The sequence below is a fragment of the Pseudorca crassidens genome, chromosome 13, assembly GCF_039906515.1.
Source record: "Pseudorca crassidens isolate mPseCra1 chromosome 13, mPseCra1.hap1, whole genome shotgun sequence".
Lineage (NCBI taxonomy): Eukaryota > Metazoa > Chordata > Mammalia > Artiodactyla > Delphinidae > Pseudorca > Pseudorca crassidens.
Genome location: NC_090308.1, coordinates 33,965,070 through 33,987,196, shown reverse-complemented (window position 1 = coordinate 33,987,196; position 22,127 = coordinate 33,965,070). Strand labels below are relative to the sequence as shown.

Genomic DNA, 22,127 nt, shown 5'->3' with positions numbered 1-22,127 from the left:
TAATGTTTTACTTAATTTTAAAGCTTAGATATAAAAAGTATTCAACTTTCACTCTCTGTCAACTTAGGTCATCCAGAACCAAGAGCAGTTTTAAACCTGTGAAGCTCAACAGAATATGTTGTAAATATGTAGCAAATTTTACTGTAGAAATGTAATTCTTGTCTTTAATAAATCATGATAAATATAAGCTCATGTAGAGAAATACTGGTGCTCTGTTTTGAGTTAGCTGAAATTCTTTTTTAAGAATGTGACAGGCCATATTTCATTAGATTTTTACATAATTTTATTCCTCTTGAGTCTGTATGGACCAATATCAATATTGTGAATTCATATTAAAAAGTGAAAAAAGTTTTCTTTTGTCCTAATATTTAAAGCCTATGAAATATGAATAAATGCAAGTTGAATACAATGTTATAATTTTCAAATTTTCGCTGATTTTACTACCATATCCCTAGCTGATTAAATTAAGCTTGAAGAAAATTAAATTCAATTAGCCATAAAAGAATTATGTCGGAATTAAAATAGCACAATTTTTTGCCATATGAACTCTTATATATGCATCAAATTAATAAAAGTCATGTTCATATAATGCATAATTCACTATGTATCATTATTCAATATACTTATCTAACCGGTTTAATTTTTTAATGTCATATTTCAATACTTATCAAACTGCAATTGTTAACTAGTAATCAGTAATAAGATATTAAAAGACAAAACAAATGTTTATTAATACAAGTTATTTCTTGTGTATGTTTATAACCCAACTGTATAGTCAAACAGTAAATAGTTATAAAATTTCTAAAAACATTGATGGTTCTCTAAGGATAGGATTCACTATAGAATTTTGTAAACCCTTCAAGTAGGCAGAGCAAGAATAAACTTCACTATAAGTTTTATCCCTGGGGCAAATAGGCAAATAGGTGACTTGAAAATGTAAGTAATAATAATAATTTCAGCAGATAACTCCAAGGATTAAATATCTTTATAAATACAATTTAAAAAATTAATAAGATTAAATATATATGTGTACTTGTACTAAATTTGTGTATAGATGAGAATATATAAAGTATTATTTAATTAAATTGTGTTAATGTGTTGTATTAGATATATTCACATGTATTTATGTATAGACATATACACATATAAAATACATTTATACATGTATTACATATGCTTACACACCCAAATCTATACAAAGACATCTGGCCCATAATAATCCTTCAGTATTTAGAGCTATAATCATAATCACTAAGCTACCATAAACTATGTGCTGATAACAAACATCTATCTCTGACACCCTCTCATTCTAGTGCTCTAATTCATTTATTTTCATTGACAAACTAGCCCACTTTCTCCTGTTTCTCCTCCAACAGAGACTTTTTTTTCTTTCTTTTTTTTTTTTTTTTTGGCTTGACCAACTCCTCCTCTGTCCATATTTTCCATGTTGGTGTTCTCTGAGATCCACATATTTCTTCTGACCTGACACATGGACTACAGGGCAATCCCTGAAACAAACTTCTTTCATGCACTTACTATTCTGTAATATTAAATCTGAGAATTTTACTATGCTTTTTACTTCAGACATACATTTTTATGGGCTATTGTTCATTTGCATCTGAATGTCCTACAGGAGCTTCATACTCTTTGGAACGTAACTGAATCATGCCTCTATCTCCAAAACGACTGCTGCTCTTGCGGAAAGTCTTATAAGTAATATTTTTATCACCTACCACGTTTACTTAGCCCAGAAACCTCCAGTCTGTCATCAACCCCTCCCTCTTGCTCACAGCTTCTCATAAATTGTCAAGTTCAGAATATTCTACCCAAAAAGACCACCGATCCTGTCTTTTCCCTTCTATTTGTAGCTGCTATTAGCTCCTTGTTGTTTTGTCTCATATCCATCTAGTAAACCTCTACAGGAATGGATGTCTAATCTACCATCTGAGATGATTTTTTTGCCTTAAATATTTCAGAAATTCTTTAGCTTTATCTATAATTTTCAAATTTACAATGAACATGATCTACTTTTTTACCGTCAGGAAAACACATTATAAAAATAATATCCTTTGAAAGGTTCCTATTGATTACAGCATAAATTCAATACCCTTATTATAGTTCAGAAGCCACTTAAAATATGACCACAAATTATCTGATCACCTATTATTCCCTAAGCTGTTCTTGAACCATATTTCGAATTTCCAAACTTGTATAATGATCTAAACACTTTTCTCTCATTCTAAAATTTTCTTATTTGCCTGCTCAACTTCTATATAGGCTGCAGAAAAAAAAGTCACCACCTCTTGGTAAGTTTTTTGTGTGGTAAGCTGTTTGGGTGGTAAGTTCCCAGTGTTCTCAAAACAGTTTATATCTATTAAAGCACCTTTCACATTGTATCACAAATATTGATTTTTTAAAAATCTAACTTCTTTCACTGGCCTAAGGAGTCCTTAAGGGCAAGAATCAAACTCTATTCATTTTGTAGAAGGAAGGATAGAAGGAAGAAATGAATTGTAGATATACAAAGAATTGTAGATATACAATTTAAAGGAATAATTTCCATGATTTTAACATATTTTGGCAGGAAAAAGAAATATGATATTTACTATATTCAAAACACAATATTTAAAAATATTATCTCCTCCAAATCTTACTTTTCCCAAGAGGGAAGAACATTTTCATGGTATTTAAAAATTGCTATAAGAAGCACTTTTGAACATTATATTTATGGGCTTATTTAAGCAAAACTATGCTCTGACTTCTGCAAATGTACACATGGTTTCATCAGTATTCTTTTTGATAAACAGAAGAAATGGCTAATGGAGTCTCTAGTCATAGTGAAGACAAGAGTTCTAGCATTGCTTTAGTTGTTTTTGCTAATGTAGACTGATATCTCCAAGTTGCCAATTGTTCTAAGAGTAAAACTCTTACAATATCCAAAAGGACCATATATGGTTCTCCACAATTTCCTCTCTAGTATCATTTCTGTTCACTCTCCTCCTCCTTCCAGGCTTACTGGTTTCTCACTTTTTCTGGAATATGCCAACACACTCTCACCATAACACTTTGCTAAAGATATTCTCTCAACTTGGAAAGCCATTTACCCAGATATCTGTTTGGTTAACTCCCTCACCTCTCTCAGCTAGAGAGAGCTTGCTGTACTTAAATCATCCCCTGCATGCTTTGTAACTGTGTAGAAAGTTGATTAATTCTTCTGTTACTTGGAATTAAGGCTTTTGAAAATTCTGGCTAACTCAAATGGATCTTAGATCTAAAGATAAGATAAAACTCTTGTAAAAAAAAAAACTGTGCAGTAATGGGTTAACTATTACTTGGGGTGCTCAAACTCTGCACATTTCAAAGAAACGACTAGCCCTTGCTTGGCTCCTGAGAGATAACATCTAAGCCCCTGGAATATGCTGCCAGATAGAGTGTTTCTGTATATCTGGGATCTTGGGCCACACCAGATAGTTTATGGGAACAATGTGATCTATGGTGAATGCCTGTTTTTGTTCACTTGGGGTCCTGGATCATACCACTTAATCTCTAGAGGGCCTAGAGACCCAGTAGCTAAGGTCAGTCACACAAATCTTCAACGCCTATGTAACTGCTCCCATAAAAACACTGGACACAAAGGCACAGATGAGCTTCCCTAACTGGAAATACCTTGTCCTTGTTGTGACACATCATCGCTAGGAGAATTAAGCACTATCCGTGTATCTTCACTGGGAGAGGATAACTGACAGTTCGTGCCTGTTTTCTCATACACCTTGCCGTATATGCCTTTTTCCTTTGCTGGCTTTAGTTTCTATTCGTTCCCTGTGATAAACCGTAACTCTGAGTATAACAGGTTTTCTGAGTTCTGTATTTCTAGAAAATCAACAAGACTGGGAGTGATCTGGTAGGCCCCCAACACAAAACAGGAGGAAATTTTTGTGACTTTGGGTTAGGTAACATGATAACAAAAGTATGAGCCCCCAAAAAATTGATAAATGGGCTTCTAAATTTAAAACCTTTTTGTTTCAAAAGATAACATTATGAAAGTGAAAAGACAAGCCACAGAAGGGAAGAAAATATTTTCGATGATATATCTGAAAATATTTGCAAATCAAATATCCAGAATACAGAAATAAGTCTTATAGCTCAATAACAAGAGGACAAAGATTGGCAAAAAATGTGAAGAGACATTTTATTTTAAAAAAGACAAATAAATTCCTAATAAGCCCAGGAAAAAATGTTCAACATCACTTGTCATTAAGGAAATGAAATTAAAACTACAATGAGATACCTTTGGCTATGATACAAAAGACAGTACCAAGTTTTGGTAAGGATTTGGAGAAATTGGAATCCAAATACGTTGTAAATGGGAACGTAAAATGGTACATTATTCATGTTATCTCCAAAAGGGAAATAATACAAATGACCTTTAACTGGTGTTGGATAAACAAAATGTGGTATATCCATACATAAAATACTATTTAGCAACAAAAACACACCAGAATATTAATATATGCTCCAACATAGATGAACCTTAAAAACATTAAGCTAAGTAAAAGAAGTTAGTTTCAAACGACTACATACTGTGTGATTTATTTTATATGAAATGTCCAGGAAAGGCAAATTTATAGATAGAAAGCAGAGCAGTGGTTGCCTGGGGCTGGAAATGTAAGCAATAATGATTGGCAAATAGCTCAAGGGACTTCTTTGAGGTGATGGAAATAGTCTAAAATTGGTGGTGGTTGCACAACTCTATAAATTTACTAAAAATCATGAATTGAACACCTATAATGGATGAATTTTATGGTTTAAAAAATTATACATCAATTAAGCTGTAAGAAAAATCTAATGGGAAAGCATAGAAAAATAAACAATAAATAATAACCTACATGATATATAAGAAGAAGATAGTGTTTTGGTTAAAAAAAAATGAAGAATATAATAATGATAGGGAATATAGCGAAGGAGGAACAGAAAATTTGCAGTATTAAACAGGGTGGTTAGGTAAGCCTCATAGAGAAAGGAGTTAGCCAAGTTGACATCTGGTCGAAGAGCTTGCCAACCCAAGGGAAGAGTGTGGCATCAATTTTTCTCCTTTTAAAAGTTAATTCATACTTTTAAAAGAATTAGAAGATAATACATCAAAATGTTAATCATATTTCTCTCTATTTGATAAAGTTATTGAATATTTGTGCTTCTACTTTGTCTAACTTTCTAGCCATGTGCACATATTATTTCTATAGAGAAAAATAGAATTTTTCAATATCCAGTTCATTGAACAAGATCATAATGCAAACAAACGTTGTTTTTGCAAAACTTTTAAGTCAACACCAAACTGGTTCCATATATGAAGTAAATAGTAATAGATGGTAATGTTAGCAATATGCAGAATAGTCAAAGAAGCAACAGATATTTCCTGAATACAGAGCGGCGAACTCACCTTTCCATAAACATGTGGTAACATTATTACCAACTAACTTTCCTGGCATTATATGACTCTCTCCAGAATGTCTAATGTCTAATTTTTTTAACTGATAGTAAGTGCAGTTCCAGTCATAATAAATATAACTTATATCAGTAAGGAAATTTTGTTATGCTGAGATAATGAACAACCTCAAATTCTCAGAGATTTAAGTAACAAAGGTATATTTCTCATTTCATTATATGTCCAGTTCAAGTGGGTGAGGGAAGGGTCTCTAATAATTATAGTTACTTAGGGACCCAGACTGTTGAAGGCTCCATTTTGACATGATCTACCAGGATGAAATATGTTAAATTATGAACTAGTTCTTAAAGCATCAGTCCAAAATGATACACCTTATCTCTGCTCTCATTACATTGGCCAATGCAAGTCCTATGGCCACAAAAGTGTAGGGAAGTCCAATTCTATGATGTACTTGAAAGAAAGAGAAAAATCTATGATAATTATTTTTACAAGATGTGAGATAAGAGAAGAAAATGTTAGACCTTCAATTCATACTCATTTTTATATAAACAAAATTAACCTATACTAATATTTAATACAAAGGTTTTCTAAAATTTAATTTTAAACTCCATTAGTATTTAATAATAAAGAAATCTTAATTTATTCCTACATCAGATGGTCATATGACATGTATAGTCTACAATATATTGAGACAGATTGGGAATTCCAAAAGAATAAGAGTTAAAAGAATTGTCCTAATTCATTCATATACTTGCAATACTTCCATATAATGGATTTTACATGAGTCAAGTAAGGTTGTTTTAAGAATTATTATAATCTAATTTCAACTATCATAAAATAGACAATAACTTTGTAAGATGCCTACAAAGACATTTGAGAATTGCAGACCCTATCAAGAAGATGGCAGAACGACACTTCTATTCCTAGTACAAACTTGTCATCAGCTACATACAATTGCTGTCTAAAGAAACTGCCAAAACCAGATTTATAAAGAAGGTTACTTCACATATGGATTGATGGCCACCAACATTAATGATAAATTTTCCCTAAGCATATATTTTATATGGTGTATACATGCTGTATACTGGACCTTTATAAGATATCTTTAAGAGCTATTATTTACAAGTACTGAAATAAATACATTAGAGCTATGTCTTTGAATCACTCTATCATGATATTAAATCAACATTTTTATAAATATTGAAGTATTCAGTAATGGAAATGTTTAATATTTTCAATAATGTTCAATAATAGTTAATATGTTATAACAAAGTTAACTTTTGTGAGAGAAAATGGGTTTTATTATTAATAAAAATTTAAATTGTTTAAAATACTATTAATTTTATATTTACTTTATTCTCTTACAATTTTAATTATTTGGTATGCCTTAGAATGACCATAAGTATCAATAAAGAAACTGATATATTAAGGTTTATATTATAAACAAAAATAAATTATATATAATTTATTTTTTCCACCAAAACTCTCTCTCCCCAGATCTTCATAACTTTGTCAAATGCACAAACCTAATCATTTAGGTCAAAGTCCTCTCATGCATCCTTTAGTCTACCCCTTCCTCACACCTCATATCAAATCCATTAGCAAGTCCTGACATTTCTACCTTCAAAGCATATCCTAAATTGGTCATTTCTCTTCCAGCTGAATGAAGGCACCATGATCTCTCTTCTGGATATTACATGGTCCTAATGTGTCTCAACCCACTTTTGCCCCACTAACACCAGAGCAGCCAATGATTCTCCTAAAAAGGTGATCAGGTCCTGTCAACATTAGCACTGATAAAATCTAAACTCCTTGAAATGCTCTTGCCTGCTCCTTAAACCTCTTCTCATAAGATTTCCTCTCTGCTTTCTTCTGTATGTTCAACGTACAGGAATATTTTTCTCTTCCTCAGACTAAGCCCCTTTTGGTCCCCAAATGTTTGCACTAGGTGTTCACTCTGTTTGAAATACTCATCTCCTGGATATTTTCTTGTCTGATTCCTTCTAAACATTCAGGTCTCTGCTACTAAATCAGCTCTTTAGAGTGGCCTTCCCTGATCATTTTATCTTAGAGGTCTCCACCTGCTTCCCCAGCCCCACTCTGTACTAAATTATGTGTTCCATGGCCTTTAAGGCCTACAAAATTTGTACATCCCCACGTCCTCAGCCTCATCTCCCACTACACTTCCCTTCAATTGCTCTGCTTTATCCTCACTGTCTCCTCTTTGTTTCTTAATTAGATGAAGAAATCTGTTATGTGGTTTGCACTTGCTCTGTCCTCAGCAGAAATGTTCTTCCAGAAATGTGCAAGGCTCATTAGCTTAGTTTCTTCTGGCCTCTGCTCAAATTTCATCTCATCAGAGATATCTGCCCTGATCACCCTATCAAAAGATCATCTCTTCCCTCTGCTTTGCTTTACTCTCTACCTATTTAGATCTTCATGGTACTTGTGTATATTTTAAACCTTTGGGTTGTTTGTCATTTGTTCCAGCCACTGGAACATAAGCTCCAATAGGGTAGCAGCTTACCCCATCCCCTCCATGATTCTAGCCTTTTGAATAATGCTTGGTAATGTGTTATTGTAATTTATATAAGCTAGTACATGCTGAGGCTTACTTGATGTTTGTCTATAAAACATGCTGCTATGATCATTGTAATACAATCATTTTTGCTTTTTGTAATTATATTTTAAGTTAATTTCTAGAGGTCAGATGTTTATGTACATGTTATACGTGGATGCTTATTGCCCAGTTGAGACCTAAAAAGTCTGTAACCGTTTACACACCCACCGCCTGTGCCTCCTCTCATTTCTGCACATTCACACCTACAATGGGTTTTGTGGATCTTTTTAATATCTGTGACCTAAGAAATGATTGAGTGATTTATTGCTTTATTTGTATTTTACTGTTAGTAAATTTGAAAATTCTTATATGATTCTGGCATGTAAGCTGCCTTTTATGTCTTTTTCCCATTTAAAAATTTTATATTCATGTTTGTTTATTGTTATTTAATAAATTCCTTATACACTGAGGATATTTACATTCTATCTGCTATATATATTATGAATATTTTCCCAGTTTGTAGTTTGTCTTTCATCCACATTTATGCAATTTTTTTCAAGAAGGAAGTTTTCTATTTCATAAATTCGATGTTTTCATTTTTTAGAGTCCCTAGTTTAATATTCTTCTGTGGCTTCTTTGAGCATTTTTATTGTTAATATTTTAACTTTTAATATTTTTTCTCCATTTTAACTTATGTTGGGATATGCAGCAGTAGCAGAATTCAAATTAGTTTTACTTTTTAGAAATGGTTGATCAGTTTTCCTCATAATATGCCAATATTATGGTAATCACAATAATAATAGTTAAGATTTACTGCAAGATTTCTATTGGTCAGCCATTTTGCTAACTATTTTATATACAATAGCTCAATTGATCTTCACATCAAAAAAAAAACTTCACATCAATTTTCAAGGTTATGATGAAGCTTTTTTTTTCTTAAGAGAGGGACAGAGCAAATGTTGAATGTTGTAAGTTGACCATGAAATCATCTCTCATGCGTAAACAGTCAGGAGGCCAAGTCCTGAATGTATAACACACAGATCTATGCCTTATCTCATGAGGTAGGGCAATCCAATAAGTGTCTGAGCAACATGATATTGAGTGTATCATGCTGCCTATTGTCGTTGTTGTAAACTGGGAGTATTCAATCCAGTACCACAGAACCTTACATGACTTCATGTCGCCTTCCTCAAGTTCCTTCAAACCTCCATTCCCCAAAAATCTCCTGTCATGGAGTCATCACCACAGCATGGGTGAAGCCTGGTTCCACTGCCTGCACCAACACGAGACGCATCAAGAGGAGGAAGAATATGTTTCCTTGCACTTAAAACAAGAGACACCAAAAAAATGGAAATAAATGCTTAGGAAAATATATTCCAAATGAAAACTGGAGTAGCAATATGATTATCAAACAAAATAGGACTTAATAAAAAGCTATATAGGGAAAAGGATGATAATAATAGAGTTGAAGATATAACCCTCATAGCATAAGGACATGGCAACAACTAAACCTCAAAAATATGATGGAACAAAAGATAGAAAGAAATGAGGAGTGAACTAGAAAAATGAACTGCTGAAGGACTATTTCACATAACCCTCTCAGAAAATGACAGGTAAAGCAGAAGAAAAATAAGCAGTGAGAGCAAGATCTGAACAAAACAATTAAAAACAAGCTATCTGGTATATATAGGGAGATAGTGTACTAAACAACAAAACATGCTTTTTGAGCTCACATGAAATATTTCCAAAATAGGACATGTTTCATGTCATAAAGGAAGCCTGAATCAATTTCAAAGGAACAATAATATAATACAGACTATTGTTCTCTAACAACATACAATAGAATTAGTAATTAAAAGCAAAGAACAGCTAAAGGAAATTTTATAATATCAGTAAATAAAATAAATAGCCATTGGATTTAAAAGGAAAAAATGTTCTTAGAACTGAGTAAGAGTGAAAATACTACATGGCAAAATTTATGGGAAACAAAGAAATATTTAGAGAAAAATACAGGTTTAAGCACACTTATCAAGAAGCAAGAAACGCTTTTAAAATGACTGTGATTTAAACTAGGAAGCTAGAAAAGGAGCAAGAGAGCAAACAGAGGACGCAAGAAAATAATGAAGACTAAGTCAGAAATCAATAAGAGAAGCAAAACAACAGAGAATTTTAACAAAACCAAATTCTTATTTCCCTCCAAAAAATTCTATGTCCAGTAGTTCTTACAGAATTCTACCAAATTAAAGGAAGAGTTTAAAGCCCATTTCTGTTTTTGCAAATACCTCAGAAAATAGAAAACAACAAAATCTATGTAACTCATTTTAGAAAGCTAGTGTTATCTTGAATCTAAAATAGTAGATGAGTCTATTAGCTCATTTCAATTACGATCAAATGTAAAAATCTTAAATATAATATCAAACTCCTACACTGTATTTCAAATGTATATATGTATAATATGAAAGGATCCTTCAATTTGAAAAGTCTTTAAAGGTAATTTACATTAGCAGACTAAAGAAACCAAACCATGTTATTATCTTAGTCAATGATACAGTATTAAGTTCAATACCTATTTATTATGAAAATACCTAGAAAGCAAGGAATAGATCAGAACTTGCTTAATTTAGTGATAGTTAAACACCAGTTCTAGAGCATTACACTTAATGGAGGAATTTTAGATGCATTTTCTTTATGATTCAGAATTCCCATTATTTAACACAGTACTGGAGGCCCTGGACTATACTATGAGGTAAGAAAAAACGGACAGTTGTAGAACATGGTAGGGAAGAGACACAACCTGATATTTTCTAATGACATCAATATCTATTTAGGAAAACCAGAGAAATAAAGAAGATAAACTACGAGAATTAATGAGAGTTCATCAGTACTGCTAATAATACTCACCTGCATTTTTCCACTTCAGTGGTAACCAGTGAGACTAGAGGAAATACGATATCTATCAATATAGCAATATAGTATGTGTACGTGTCTGCATTCTAGCTTAGAATACATAAGATCTCTATGGAGACATATTTTTTAAATTCTAATACATGATCCAAAAAATGAGCTTTTTGTTTGTTTGTTTGTTTGTTTTAATGAGAGATACACTATGCTCATGGATGGGAAGACCTTACTGTTTAAAAAACTGAATTCATAATTAAAAACATGTCTACTTTAGAAATCCCAGCTCAGAATGGCTTCATTTGGAATTCTACTAAATATTTAAATAAAAAATGACATCTAATTTATACAATATCTTGAGAATGAGAGAAAAAGACTTAACCCAAGTTCTATAATTTCAACATAACACAAAAACCTTGGTAGGATGTTATAAGATATAAAATTTATAAGCCAATTTCATACCCTAAAAGAAATATAAAAGTTCTTTAAAACTAATAAACTGAATTCAGTGATATATCACCAAATTGATTTTATTCCACAAATAAATGGCTTAACATTCAAAAAACATCAATGTAAAAAATCATATTATCACCACAAAAGTTATAGAAAAATATTTGATAAACATACATTCATGACTTTTTAAAAAACTGGTAAAAAACTAGAAACTTCTTTAAACTAAAACAAACATTATATTTAATGATAAATTATTAAAACTTTCTCTCTATGGTTGTGAGTGGGACAAGGAGGTCCTTTATCATTAATCTTATTCAATATTATACTAGAAGCACTAGCTAGTACTTCAACTGAAGGAAAATAAAGTATAATCATTGGAAAGAAGAAATAAGATTCAATCAATATACACAGAAAACTTAAATGTGTATATAACAAATCTAAAATAATCTAAAGATATATTCTTAGAATTCAACAAACACAACAAAGAAAAAATAAAAACTTCAAAAGATACCACTTATAATGGAATTTAAAAACTCAAATAACTGGGCTTCCCTGGTGGTGCAGTGGTTGAGAGTCCGCCTGCCGATGCAGGGGACACGGGCTCGTGCCCCGGTCCGGGAGGATCCCACATGCCGCAGAGCGGCTGGGCCCATGAGCCAAGGACGCTGAGCCTGCGCGTCCGGAGCCTGTGCTCCACAACGGGAGAGGCCACAACAGTGAGAGGCCCGCGTACCGCAAAAAAAAAAAAAAAAAAAAAAAAAAAAAAATCAAATAACTAAGAATAAATCTGAAATAGAAATGTAAGAACTCCACAAATAAAAATTATAAAATGTTATTGAAAGAAGTGAAAAGAGGTCTATTCATATAACTAGACAGATATACTAGGTTCGTGGATCAGAAGACTTCATTTAAAATGATGTGAATTCTCTCTAAACCAATGCACTGCTAATAACAAATGGGAGAACCAATTTTACAGTAGTAGTTCCCAAATTTGGCTGCATTTTTAATCATCAGGGAGATTTTTTAAAAGCCCAATGCTTATCACTTACATAATTAAATAATTGTCTTTTGAGAAGACAGCCAGGCTCTGAAAGTTGCTAAGAAAATAAATCTTAGACGTCCCCATCACAAGAAAAAGATTGTAATTACATGTGGTAACAAATGTTAACTAGATTTACTGTGGTGATCATTTTGCTATACATACAAATATTGAATCATTATTTTGTATTCCTGAAACTAATACAATGCTATATCTAAATTAAATCTCAATTATTTTAAAAAGATTGATAATATCAAGTGTTGTCAAAAATATGGGTTAATTAGAGCTCTCATATTCTGCTGGTAGGAATGTAAAGTGGTATAACTATTAGTACTTAGGAAACTTGTTTTCCATTATCTACCCAGGCTGAACATATACACACTGTGTGATGTGGCAATTCCTCTCATTTATACACCCAGTTGAATGCTATACACATGTGAACAAACATGTACAAGAATGTTCATGACAACATTACTGTTGACATCTCCAACTGGAAATAATCCAAATGTCCATTAGTAGTGGAATGGATAAATAAATTGTGATATATTCATCCAATGGAATATTATACACACTGGAATAAATAAGCTATATAGAAGAGCATGGATTAATTTTACAAAGATAATGTTGAACAGATATGCCAAACATAAAAAGATATATACTATAGTTTTCCATTAATATAAAGTTCATAAATGGGCAAAATTCATGATAATGGTTACTTTTGGGGAGGAATGTGGATAATGATTGAGAAAGGGTATAAGATGGAACTTCCAGAATACTTGTAATTTTCTATTTCTTGACCATGATGGTGGTTACATGAATGTACTTAATTTGTGAAAATTCATCAAGATGTATGCTTCTTTCTCTTAACTGAGGTATAACATAATAGTAAAGTAGTAAAAGATGAAGATAGTCTGAACACATGGAGAGACTATGTTCTTTTGTAAGACTGGATTTTTAAAGTAATCAGTTGATTTATTTAAAGACATATTTGAAAGGTCTATGAATAGCTACATCAACTTAGAATAAAGGAGTAAAAACAAGAGATTGGTTTATACATGAACTATTATTCTAGAGCCATAGTTACAAAAATAATGCTTCAACACAATTGAGAAAATACAGACTAATGACATAGAAGAGATATTTCAGAGACAGACCAACCCAGATGTGAGCATAATTTTAAGACAGCAACACAAATCAAAGGGGAAAGGATAACTAGCTTAGTAAATGGTGCTGGGAATTTGTGGTTACTATACGGAAAAAAGCTAAAATTGGATTCCTCTCCCCTTCATGGCACAGTTTAAAAATTAAATGTGAAATATAAAACTGTAAAGTTGATATAAAATAACATAGGAAAATATCTTTGTAAACCGAACATGAAGAAGAACTTTCTTATGAGAAACCTCAAAAGCACAAAAAAAATGAGACAAAAAAATGACTTGCGGCCAGCTTAAGAACAAAGATACATTTCATGATATTATATATATGGAAAAATATGGTCTGATTCAAAATAATCAATTTACAAATGAATTAAACAAAACCGTCTATATAAAACTGAAGGCTGCCTGCACCAATTCATTGCCTACAGGTGTGTGTATGTGTGCTTTTGTGTGTGTGTGTGTGTGTGTGTGTGTGTGTGTGTGTGTGTGTGTGTGAGAACTGGGTCTGACATTTGTCAAGCTTTGTTTTATTTCATAATATAATACCTAAAAAATTATTTTGTCTATAAAAGGGAAAGATTTGCCTACCAAAAATTCTTCATCTTCCCAGTAGTTTGTCTGTATTTAACTCTACTACTGCCTCAATTCTATGACTCTGGGAACCAAAAATGCTTATTTGCCCAGAAAATGACTCTGTCTTACATGTATTCAAACCACTGCTTAAATATTCTACGGTATGTGTTGTATGTGTTGTAGGTCTTAATGCTCTTTTACTGAATTAATACAGTAAGTTACACCAAAGCACACTAACTTATTCAATAATCTTAGCTGAGCTCTGACTTTAGAACTCTGCCATAGATTCTTTAAAAATTATCTTGTAATTAGTAAACATTAACTTCTATACCTTCAAATAAGAATGCCATTATTTAAGAAATTGGAAGTTAGGCCACTGCAGAGTGAGAGAAGCGCTGATACAAGCAACTTTTAGAAGTGGTTAAGAGTCTGGTGAATTTTTCTTTCTAAATGCTGTGCTTTTAATAGTTGCTTTTTTTAAACTGTATTTTATATTCTAGAAACACAGATATGGAAAACTTAACTTTTCACTCGAGTTACAACCAATTTCAAAGAAAAGGCAGAAATAATTCATCATTCGTGTTGAACTATTTGAAGGCCAAGAAGCTTCACTCAATTCCTAGTCCCTACCCACCCCCCAGAGTCCTATCTCATTTCTCGCTTCTCCAATACTATTGGGTCTCAACCATTCCTCAGTTAATTACTTTCTCTGATGACCACCTTTCCTCTAACAGAATTCATATACTCTGTTACAATTTTCCACTGAAATTCCCCAGAGTATATACCTTATGAGCACTTTCTAGCCAGGGATGGGAAGGTGCTTACCTTCAAAATAGAAGCCTGACTGGACTTCTAGGACCCTGGGGAGGGTCCTGAGGTCAAGGGAGTGGATGAATTCTTCCAGCGACAATGCCATTGCTTTGGCTTGGGTCTTGTGCAGACCTGGTACTTACAGAAGCTTTTGGCTTCTGGGTGTCACTTGTTTGCAACTGTAGTCTCACTTCATCATTCCTTTCTCAGGCAGGAATGTCACACTGGAGCCCGACTTGGGTGGAGTAGCTCTGTGTAGGGAGGGCAGTGAGGAGGCAGGGGACAAAAGGTGTTACAGCTCTTTTTAGTTCTCATTGTGGCTTCATTTCCTTCTGACATTGAAGTAGAACAGGATGGGGGTGTGGTGAGCATATCTGAACAGACACTGCCAAAAAAGCGAGAATTGACAAGTAGCTCTCTTTGTCTGTCGCTGGTCCAGGTGTGCATCTCAAGCAGGGGCTAGGATGTTTGAGGCCACAGTTGCTTGTGGTTTGTCAACCAGGCAAGAACAGGAATTCAGGACTAAAGTCTAATCTTAAAAAGGGCACCGTATCAATTCTTTATCTCTTCACTTCACTTCTAAAGTTTGGCTCTGTGCTTTATTAGCATACTCTCAGGGCTTTTATACTAAATTTGGTTACGAAAATGCTTTGTGTCAGCTCTTTTCAGAAATCTGATACTCTGAAGAGAGGGGATCGAAACCACTTTTACTCTTCCACATTAAAACTGAATATTAAAGGAGAGTGGGGGAGGAGTGCACTATGCAAAGTGATACAGTAAATTAATATTAATTTTCTAATCGTCGCACTACAGTGAAAGTATCTAAATCCGTTATTAGGAAATCTGAATTTTCTGGGTTTAGCTCTGCTTTTGACTTACAGGTGACATCAGCCTTGTCTTCTCTGTCCCTCATTTGTCTCATTTATTTAATGGAGAAAAAGTTAGAGTCAAATAAGTTGTATCATTTCTTCCAAGGCCAAAATTCTACAATTCAGATCATGAGGTCCAAATTTGCAGTGGGGAGGGGTGAGGATGACCAAAGTCAAAGGCAGAAAGAAAAGCCTCATAAAAATAAATCTCTTAAAAATCTTCCACTCTCTAGTCTTTGTATTTAAATAAGACAATATTTTAGAGCTAGAGTATACAGTTCAAGGTGATATTTTTAAAGTCTCTTTAAGGGTGACTAAAAGAACACTGGTTGGTATAAATACAGTGAAAGAAGCTAAGAAGCTGCATATTCTTCTTATAAATTGGACTCCAGGCTCCCCGTCTAGAAACTGTTTTAGCCTTAGGCTGCAAAGAGCATACATAGCCAGGTAGAGAGAGTCAGGGCACATCCCAGCTCCACCTTCACGTAAATATCTAAGAAAATAAACAGCACTGCCTTATTTTGATATAGAGCTTATAAAACTCGTTCAGCTCTTAAAATCATATTTGATACTTGCAATAATCTGCCTGGCTTCATTTCTTTCTTTACAAAACTAAAATTTATAAGGCCACATCAATAGTTTTTTCACCAGTAGCTTCTACTTCCTCATTTGCAACTTTTTTGCTCAAAAACCTCCTAAACTTGATCAGTCTGCCTTCCGCAGCCCTTCTCCCAAGCTTAGGCCCTTCAATCGACTACAAAAATTGTTTACAGCCTAACTGTATCTCACATGGTTCAATATATGAAAAGAGCTGCTATGGACTGCTCCTTAAAAATCGTACATCTGTTAGAACTGGTACCACAGCAAATTTCATTTGCTATCTAAACCAAACTGGGATTCACTTGATTTTTAAAATATTTTCCCACATCAACTTTCTACCTTACTAGTCAAAGAAGCTATTTCAAAATATTACCAATCTTTTACAATTGTCTTTGCTACTCCTGCTTTTGCTCTTTCAATAAATGATCTTCCCTTTCTGTTACATTCTGCTTCTTTCTTTCTCTCAATCTTAGTTAACGACACTACAATTCTCTCACTTTCTCAAGCCAGAAGGCTGCATCAGGGGAGATGCCATACCCAGCCTCCAAACCCCTCAAGCACTATAGGTGGCAATAATCAATAACACTCACTTTGTTCTTGCTCTGTATCTCCACTATTACTACTTTAGTTCGGATCATAATCACTTCTGACACTGTAGGCAAAGAAATCCTGACATGAACAGCCAAGATGAATTTGACAAATAAGAATAATAAGAGAGTCCCTGAACAACCAAGTAGTAAAATCAATTATTAAAGTTTAATAACTGAAACAGCAGATTACCGGTGTAATAATAGTCTGATCAATGAGAATTCAGAAATAAAGCAAAGCATTGCCAACTAAAGACGGTCCCTCACCACCCAGTTTTATAAGAACTGAGTCATTAGCCACTGCAGTTGCTGGTCTTCAACACATCCTGAAAGGAGTTCAGCACAGAGATCAGGAATGAGGCAGTCGGTGCTGCAGGAAAACTGGCAGAACAGGCCTTCAGATAGTTAGATATTCTCAGGAGAAAATTTTAAGAACTCATTTTCTTGCGTCTTCCCATTCATAGAAGAGTACTAAAATCATTAACTGAAGTATCTGTTCCTCATGACTAGCAGCAATCTTCCACTGAGCTGTGTGCTTGACTGCACGTATGCCTTCTCCAGAATTACATATATGCTAACCTCCCACCCCACCCCTTCTGAGAAGTTCCTCAGAGCTATCTGAGAGGCTGTCTCCTGGGCTATAGTCCTCAATAAGTCCTCAAATAAAACTGAAACTCACAGCTCTCATGTTTTGCATTTTTATTTCGATCAACAGTATAGGTAATAATTTACTATATGAAAAAGATGAAATTTCAAAGCACTAGGGAAAAATATTTCATCCAACAAATAGTGGTTAAATAATTTTTAAAATAAGTTTCCCAAAATTCTATGCAACAAAATTCAATTTATATCAATTGAAAAATTAAATTTAAGTAAAAATAAACCAAAGGAAAAAATAGAAAAATATCTGGAGAAGTAAGGAAAGAACTATTTCTTAGCATCAATGGAAGTCTTAAGGGAAAAGACTAATAAATTTGACAACAGACATACGAAATATTTCTATAAATTAAAAATGAGCTTTAACAAAATAGAAAAAATACTTTAAATAAAAAATTAATGTCCTGGATCTAAAAAGATCACTTATTATTTATGCAAAATAAAAATATTTAAGGACTTCTGCTTCTGGCTATGAGCTTGGATTTGACCAACTCTTCCACCAAGGACAACTTGAGAAGTGGATAATTTTTTTAAACCAGTTTTAAAGAACAAGAGAGCCATCAGGGCAGTCAGGACTTGAGAGTCAAGATCTTGAAAGGCAAGGAAACACAAGGTGAGGGGATTCCAATATTCTACACTTCTTTTCCCCTCAAGGCATTTGTGGATTAGTAGTTGGCACCAAGAGAGAAGCTGAGAAGCAAAGCAAAAAGTGGTAGTAAAGAGATTGGTTCAAGATGGTGGAAGAGAAGGACGTGTGCTCACTCCCTCTTGCGAGAGCACTGGAATCACAACTGCTGAACAAGCATCAACAGGAAGACACTGGAACTCACCAAAAAAGATACCTGGTATCCAAAGACAAAAGAGAAGCACAGTGAGATGGTAGGAGGGGCATAATCACAATAAAATCAAATCCCATAACTGCTGGGTGGGTGACTCACAGACTGGAGAACAATTATACCACAGAAGTCTACCCACTGGAGTGAAGGTTCTGAGCCCCACATCAGGCTTCCCAACCTGGGGGTCCGGCAACAGAAGGAGGAATTCCCAGAGAATCAGACTTTGAAGGCTAGCGGGATTTGATTGCAGGACTTTGACATGACTGGGGGAAACAGAGAATCCACTCTGGAAGGGCACACACAAAGTAGTGTGTGCATCAAGACCCAGGAGGAAGGAGCAGTGACTCCATAGAAGACTGAACCAGACCTACCTGCTACTGTTGGAGGGTCTCCTGCAGAGGAAGGGGGTGGCTGTGGCTCACCACGGGGACAAGGACACTGGCAGCAGAAGTTCTGGGAAGTACTCCTTGGCGTGAGCCCTCCCAGAGTATGCCATTAGCCCTACCAAAGAGCCTGAGCCTCCAGGGCTAGGTTACCTCAGGCCAACCAACCAACAAGGAGGGAACTCAGCCCCACCCATCAGCAGACAAGCAGATTAAAGTTTTACTGAGCTCTGCCCACCAGAGCAACACCCAGATCTACCCACCACTAGTCCCTCCCATCAGGAAGCTTGCACAAGCCTCTTAGATAGCCTCATGCACCAGGGGGCAGACAGCAGAAGCAAGAAGAACTCCAATCCTGCAGGCTGTGGAATGAAAATCACATTCACAGAAAGATAGACAAAATGAAAAGGCACAGGACTATGTACTAGATGAAGGAACAAGATAAAACCCCAGAAAAACAACTAAATGAAGTGGAGATAGGCAAACTTCCAGAAAAAGAATTCAGAATAATGATAGTGAAGATGATCCAGGACCTTGGAAAAAGAATGGATGTAAAGATCAAGAAGATGCCAAGAAATGGTTAACAAAGACATAGAAGAATTAAAGAGCAAACACCTAGAAGAATTAAAGAACAAACAAACAGAGATGAACAAAACAATAACTGAAATGAAAAACACACTACAAGGAATCAATAGCAGAATAACTGAAGCAGAAGAACGGATAAGTGAACTGGAAGACAGAATGGTGGAAATCACTGCCATGGAACAGAATAAAGAAAAAAGAATGAAAAGAAATGAAGACAATCTCAACCTCTGGGACAACATTAAACCCACCAACATTTGCATTATAGGGGTACCAGAAGGAGAAGAGAGAGAGAAAGGACCTGAGAAAACACTGGAAGAGATTAGAGTCAAAAACTCCCCTAACAAGGGAAAGGAAATTGCCACCCAAGTCCAGGAAGCACAGACAGTCCCAGGTAGGATAAACCCAAGGAGAAACACACCGAGACCCATAGCAATCAAATTGACAAAAATTAAAGGCAGAGAAAAATTATTAAAAGCAGCAAGGGAAAAACGACAAATAACCTACAAGGGAACTCCCAGAAGGTTAACAGATGATTTCTCAGCAGAAACTCTACAAGCCAGAAGTCAGTGGCACAATATATTTAAAGTGATGAAAGGGAAGAACCTACAACCAAGATAACTCTACCTGGCAAGGATCTCCTTCAGATTTGATGGAGAAATCAAAAGCTCTACAGACAAGCAAAAGCTAAGAAAATTCAGCACCACCAAACCAGCTCTACAACAAATGCTACAGGAACTTCTCTAAGTGGGAACCACACAAGAAGAAAAGGAACTACAAAAACAAACCCAAAACAATTAAGAAAATGGTAATAGGAACATACATATCATTAATTATCTTAAATGTGAATGGATTAAATGCTCCAACCAAAAGACACAGGCTCACTGAATGGATACAAAAACAAGACCCATATATATGCTGTCTACAAGAGACCCACTTCAGACCTAGGGACACATATAGACTGAAAGTGAGGGGAGGAAAAAGATTTTCCATGAAAATGGAAATCAAAAGAAACCTGGAGTAGCAATACTCATATCAGATAAAATAGACTTTAAAATAAAGAATGTTACAAGAGACAAGGAAGGAAACTATATAATGACCAAGGGATCAATTCAAGAAGAAGATATAACAATTATAAATATATATGCAGCCAACATATGAGCACTTCAATACATAAGGCAAATGCGAACAGCTGTAAAAGAGGTAATCGACGGCAAAACAATAATAGTGGGTGACTTTAACACCTCACTTACACCAATGGACAGATCACCCAGACAGAAAATTAATAAGGAAACACAAGCTTTAAATGACACAGTAGATCAGATAGCTTTAATTGATATTTATAGGACATTCCATCCAAAAACAGCAGATTACACTTCTTTCTCAAGTGCACGTGAAATGTTCTCCAGGATAGATCACATCTTGGGTCACAAATCAAGCCTTGGTAAATTTAAGAAAACTGAAATCATATCAAGCATCTTTTCCAACCACAACAGTTTCAGATTAGAAAAAAATTACAGGGAAAAAAACGTAAAAAACACAAACACATGGAGGTTAAACAATACGCTACTGAATAACCAACAGATCACTGAAGAAATCAAAGAGGAAATCAAAAAATACCTAGAGACAAATGACAATGAAAACACAATGATCCAAAACCTATGGGATGCAGCAAACGCAGTTCTAAGAGGGAAGTTTATAGCAATACAGTCCTACCTCAAGAAACAAGAAAAATCTCAAATAAACAATCTAACCTTACACCTAAAAGAACTAGAGAAAGAAGAAAAAACAAAACCCAAAGTTAGTAGAAGGGAAGAAATCATAAAGATCAGAGCAGAAATAAATGAAATAGAAACAAAGAAAACAATAGCAAAGATCAATAAAACTAAAAGCTGTTTCTTTGAGAAGATAAACAAAATTGATAAACCATTTGTCAGACTCATCAAGAAAAAGAGGGAGAGGACCCAAATCAATAAAATTAGAAATGAAAAAGGAGAAGTTTCAAGAGACACCACAGAAATACAAAGCATCATAAGAGACTACTACAAGCAACTCTATGCCAATAAAATGGACAACCTGGAAGAAATGGACAAATTCTTAGAAAATCACAACCTTCTGAGACTGAATCAGGAAGAAATAGAAAACATGAACAGACCAATCACAAGTAATGAAATTGAAACTGTGATTAAAAATCTTCCAACAAACGAAGTACAGGATCAGATGGCTTCACAGGTGAATTCTATCAAACATTTAGAGAAGCGTTAACACCCATCCTTCTCAAACTCTTCCAAAAAATTGCAGAGGAAGGAACACTCCCAAACTCATTCTATGAGGCCACCATCACCCTGATACCAAAACCAAACAAAGATACTACAAAAAAAGAAAATTACAGACCAGTATCACTGATGAATATAGATGCAAAAATCCTCAACAAAATACTAGCAAACAGAATCCAGCAACACATTAAAAGGATCATACACTATGATCAATTGGGATTTATCCCAGGAATGCAAGGATTCTTCAATATATGCAAATCAATCAATGTGATACACCATATTAACAAACTGAAGAATAAAAATCATATGATCATCTCAGTAGATGCAGAAAAAGCTTCTGACAAAATTCACACCCATTTATGATAAAAACTCTCCAGAAAGTGGGCATAGAGGGAATCTACCTC

The 22,127-nt window shown here is 34.3% G+C and overlaps 1 protein-coding gene across 1 annotated transcript in view; it reads right to left on the bottom strand.

The window, feature by feature from the left end:
* Positions 1–15,039, bottom strand: part of THEMIS (thymocyte selection associated) — a 155,881-nt gene extending 140,842 nt beyond the window's left edge. Inside the window, exon 1 of the mRNA XM_067702892.1 lies at positions 14,949–15,039. Within this exon, the coding sequence (XP_067558993.1) occupies positions 14,949–15,039 (91 nt within the window). The remainder of the gene's footprint in view (positions 1–14,948) is intronic.
* Between the last annotated feature and the right edge of the window lie 7,088 nt (positions 15,040–22,127).